This window comes from Macrobrachium nipponense, chromosome 8 (genome assembly GCF_015104395.2).
Source record: "Macrobrachium nipponense isolate FS-2020 chromosome 8, ASM1510439v2, whole genome shotgun sequence".
NCBI lineage: Eukaryota > Metazoa > Arthropoda > Malacostraca > Decapoda > Palaemonidae > Macrobrachium > Macrobrachium nipponense.
Window position 1 is genome coordinate 21,163,130 of NC_087203.1, and position 4,563 is coordinate 21,167,692.

Sequence of the window (4,563 nt, forward strand, 5' to 3'; positions counted from 1 at the left end):
CCCGTCCCGTCCCCGGGACGCTGGCAGGCCTATGCCCGCCCGTCCTGGGAAGCCTGGCGGGGCCTAGCCCGCCCGTGCCCATGGACGCTGGCGGGCCTCGCCCGCCCCGCCGGGACGCCTGGCGCCCGGCCTATGCCCGCCCTGTCCCCGGAAACGCGCATGGGCGGCCCTATGCACGCCCGTCCCCGGGACGCCTGGCGGGTGGAAGCCAGCCCCGTCCCCCAGGACGCCTGGCGGCGGAGGCCGCGGTCCCGGGACGCCTGGCGGGCAGAGGCCCGCCGGTCCACCGGGACGCCTGGCGGGCGGAGGCCCACCGGTCCCGGGACGCCTGGGGGCGGAGGCCTCGGCCGGTCCCGGGACGGCCTGGCGGGCGGGAGGTCCCGCGTGTCCCCGGGAAGCCTAGGCGGGGGCGGCCCCCGCCGGTCCTGGGACGGCCTGGCGGCGGGAGGCCCCGCCCGTCCCAGGGACGCCGCGGCTGGGCGGAGGGCCCGCGCTCCCCCGGGACGCTGGCGGGCGAGGCCCGCCCGGTCCCCGGAGGAGGCCTTCGGCAGGCGGGGGGGGAAGGCCCCCCGCCCGTCCCCGGCACGGGCCCCCCTGCGGGCGGAGGCCCGCCCGTCCCCGGGACGCCTCACCCTGGCCCGGCTGAGGCCCGCCCGTACCCGGGACGCCCTGGCGGGGCGGAGGCCCGGCCCGTCCCCGGGACGCCCTGGAGGGCGGAGGCCCGCCCGTCCCCGGGACCCGCCTTTGGCGGGCGGAGGCACGCCCGTCCCCGGGACGCCGGGCGAGGCGGGAGGCCCGCCCGTCCCCGGCGGACGCCTGGCGGGCGGACGCCCGCCAAGGTCCCCGGGACGCCAGGCGGGCGGAGCGCCGCCCGGTCCCCGGGACGCCTGGGACACGTAGCGGGCCTCGCCCACCCGTCAGGCCTGCCCACCCATCCTGGGACGCCTGGGCCAGGCCCTCTGCCCCGCCCGTCTCCGTGACGCCTGGCGGCCTATTGGCCCCCCTCCTCCCGGGACGCCTTGCAGGCCTATGCCCGCCCGCGCCGTCCCTGGAACGCCCTGGCGGGCCTATGCCCGCGGACGCGCCCATGGCCTCCTGGCTGGCCTTGCGCCCGCACGTACCCCAGGACCAGCCTGGGCCCCGGCCCTAATGCCCCCGCCCTTCTAGTAAACCCCGGACTGCCTGGCGCCCCTATGCCCCCGCCCGTCCACGGACGCCTGGCGGGTGGAGCCAAGCCCGTCCCCCAGGACGCCTGGCGGGCGGAAGGCCGCGCCGTCCCCGGGACCGGCCTGGCGGGCAGAGGCCCGCCGGTCCCCGGACGGCCCCTGAGGGCCCGAGGCCCACCCGGGTCCCCGGGACGGCCCTGGCGGGCGGAGGCCCTGCCGGTCCCCGGGAGCGCCTGGCGGGCGGAAGGCCCGCCCGTCCCCGGGGACGCCTTGGCGGGCGGAGGCCCCGCCGTCCCCTGGGACCCTGGCCTGGGCGGGAGGGGGGCCCGCCCGGTCCCCCAGCGACGTCCTGGCGGGCGGGAGGCCGGGGCCCGCCCGTTCCCACGGGAAACGCCTGGCCGGGCGGAGGCCCGCCCGTCCCCCCTGGGACGGCCTTGGCAGTGGGGCTGGAGGCACCCGCCCAGTTCCCGGGACCCCGGCCTGCCGGGCGGAAGATGCCCGCCCCGTCCCACGGACGGCCTGGCGGGGCTGGAGGCCCTGCCCCGTACCGCCCCGGGACGCCTGCGGGCGGTAGGGCCCGCCCGGTCCCCGGGACCGGCCTGGCGGCGGAAAGTCCCGCCCTCCCCGGACGCCTGGCGGCGAGGCCCACCCGTCCCCGGGACGCCTGGCGGGCGGAGGCCCCGCCCGTTACCCCCCCGGGACGGCCTGGGCGGGCCGGACGCCCGCAAGTCCCCGGGACGCCAGGCGGGCGGAGCCGGTTCCCGGTCCCCGGGACGCCTGGGACACGTAGCGGGCCTCGCCCACCCGTCAAGGCCTGCCCACCCATCCCCTGGGACGCCTGGCAGGCCTCTGCCCGCCCGTCTCCGTGACCCCGCCTGGCGGGCCTATGCCGCGGGTAGCCGCCCGGCCCTACCCTCCCCGGACGCCTGGCAGGCCTTGCCCGCCCTCCCTGGGACGCCCTGGCGGGCCTGCCCGCCCGTCCCATGGACGCCTGGCGGGCCCTCGCCTGCCCGGGCCCTCGCCTGCCCTCCCCGGACGCCTGGCGCCCGGCCTATGCCCGCCCGTCCCCGGACGCCTGCGGCCCTTATGCCCGCGCCCTACCCCGGGACGCCTGGCGGGTGAAGCCAGCCCGTTCCCCAGGACGCCTGGCGGGCGGAGGCCCGCCGGTCCTCCCCGGGACGCCTGGCGGGCAGAGGCCCGCCGGTCGCCTGGGACGCCTGGCGGGCGGAGGCCCAGGTCGTGGCCGTCGACCGCCTGGCGGGCGGAGGCCTGCGTCCCCGGGACGCCTGGCGGGCGGAGGCCCTGCCGTCCCCGGGACGCCTGGCGGGCGGAGGCCCGCCGGTCCTGGACGCCTGGCGGGCGGAGGCCCGCCCGTCCCAGGGACGGGGCCTGCGGCCTCCCGGGCCCGGACCCTCGCCCGACCCCGCCGGCCCTCTCGGACCCGCCTCGCCCTCTGCCGCCGGAGGGGCGCCGCCCTCCCCGGGACCCGCCTGCCCGCCCCGGAGGCCCGCCCGTCCCCGGGACGCCTGGCGGGTGGAGGCCCCGCCCGTCCCCCCCGGGACGCCCTGGCGGCGGAGGCCCACCCGCCCGCCCCGGGACGCCTGGCGGGCGGAGGCCCCGCCCCGTCCGCCCCGGGAGGCCGGCCGGAGGGCGGAGGCCCGCCGGCCCCCCGGGAACGGCCTGGCGGCGGAGGCCACGCCGGTCCCCGGGGGACGCCTCGGGCGGAAGGCCCGCCGGGTCCCCGGGACGCCTGGCGGGCGGAGGCCCGCCCGTCCCCGACGGCCTGGCGGCCGGAGGCCCCGCCCGCGGGACGGTCCTGGCGGGCGGAGGCCCGCCGGTCCCCGGGACGCCTGGGGCCGGGAGGCCGCCGGTCCCCGGGACCCCCTTGGCGGGCGGAGGCCCGCCGGTCCCCGGGAGCCTGGGCGGGCGGATTCCCCGCCCCCCGTCCCCGGGTACGCCTGGGGGCGGACGGAGGCCCGGGCCCCTCCCCGGGACGTCTGCGGTGGAGGGCCCGGCCCGTTCCCCCAGGGACGCCTGGCGGGCCTCGCCCGCCGTCCCTTAAGAGAGTAACACCTCTGTTTAACCTTAGAACCAGAATATGCCACTGAATCCTTTCAATTCTCCAGGGGCTTCTCTGAATCCTCTGCTTCTTATCCTGGCACTCCACAAATCTTCTCTGAATTCTCTGCTTCTTCTTCTGACGCTCCCTGAATCTTCTCTGAATCCTCTGCAACATCCTCTGCTTCTCCTGGCACTCCACCAATCTTCTCAATCCTCTGCTTCTCTGGCACCTACCAAGCTTCTCCTGAATCTTTTTGCTTCTCATACACCACCAATCTTCTCTGAATCCGCTGCTTTTCCTGGCACTCCACCAATAATTCTCTGAATCGTTCGGTTTCCTGACATTCCCCCCCCCCCCACCAATCTTTCTCTGAATCCACGCTGCTGTTCCTGGCACTACACCCCAATCTCCTCTGTATCTTCTGCTTCGAATCCTGGCACTCCACCAATCCTTACATTTACCTTTCCCTTTCAGGAATCAATAAAACTCTTACAAAACATTTTATACTTATTTCCCTCTAACTTTCATATCCTTCAACGATTAACAAAGCAAACTTATTACATATAAACATCAAACCTTCCATATAAAATAAAGTATTGCAGTTCACTCCTAAAATCCATTGCAAACTAAAATCAATTCTAACACATGGATTTATGAAAGAAGTCCTTTCATTCGAGTTAAACTCGAATTATTATGTAAGAACAACAAAATTTGCTGCAAAAAAATATGTGTTAAATGAAAATCGCAGTTTGTAAATAAATTCTTTATTAAAAAAGATTAAAAAAAAAAAAAAAAAAATTTCATTTTCCATACAACAAACATATTCTCCTCAAATTTTTGACATCTGAGCCCTCTTCGCAGCCGAGCTTAGACTTGGTCGCGCCATTCCTTGAACATGGACAGCTGCTCCTTCATTTTCCAGGCATCTGTAATTTCCCTGGTGGTTCTTGAGCTGGCAAACCGATTTCTCCTTCGCTCCTCGCAGCTGTCGAACCTCATCTTCCAACTGGTCGTTCCGTTCGCCCTGGACACCGGTGTTCCTATCCAGCGACTCTAAGCGATGATTCCCTTCCTCTAGAAGGCACCTCAGCTCGTTTCTCTTCAGTTTCGCAACCTGAACTTCACAATGTAGTACACACGTTTCCTTCGTGAGATCTTCCACTTCCTTCTGCAGGAGCTGGAACCTGACCTCGGCGTCTTTCCTGTCGGATTAGCGCTTTTCGTTCGCGTCTTTTCGTTCCTGGACGAGCCTCGCCATCCGCGCCGCTTCTTCGGTCTATATCTGCACCTCCTTCTCCTTCTTCACTTGATCGTTCTCCTTCAGAAACAACGTCT

General features: G+C 71.2%; 1 protein-coding gene across 1 annotated transcript; it reads left to right on the forward strand.

The window, feature by feature from the left end:
- The first annotated feature begins 1,193 nt into the window (after nucleotides 1-1,193).
- Nucleotides 1,194-4,285, forward strand: LOC135223020 (basic proline-rich protein-like). The gene is made up of 3 exons (XM_064261528.1): nucleotides 1,194-2,061; nucleotides 2,100-3,232; nucleotides 4,214-4,285. Exons 1-3 carry the CDS (start codon nucleotides 1,194-1,196, stop codon nucleotides 4,283-4,285), a joined length of 2,073 nt encoding a protein of 690 aa, XP_064117598.1.
- Nucleotides 4,286-4,563: the final 278 nt, after the last annotated feature.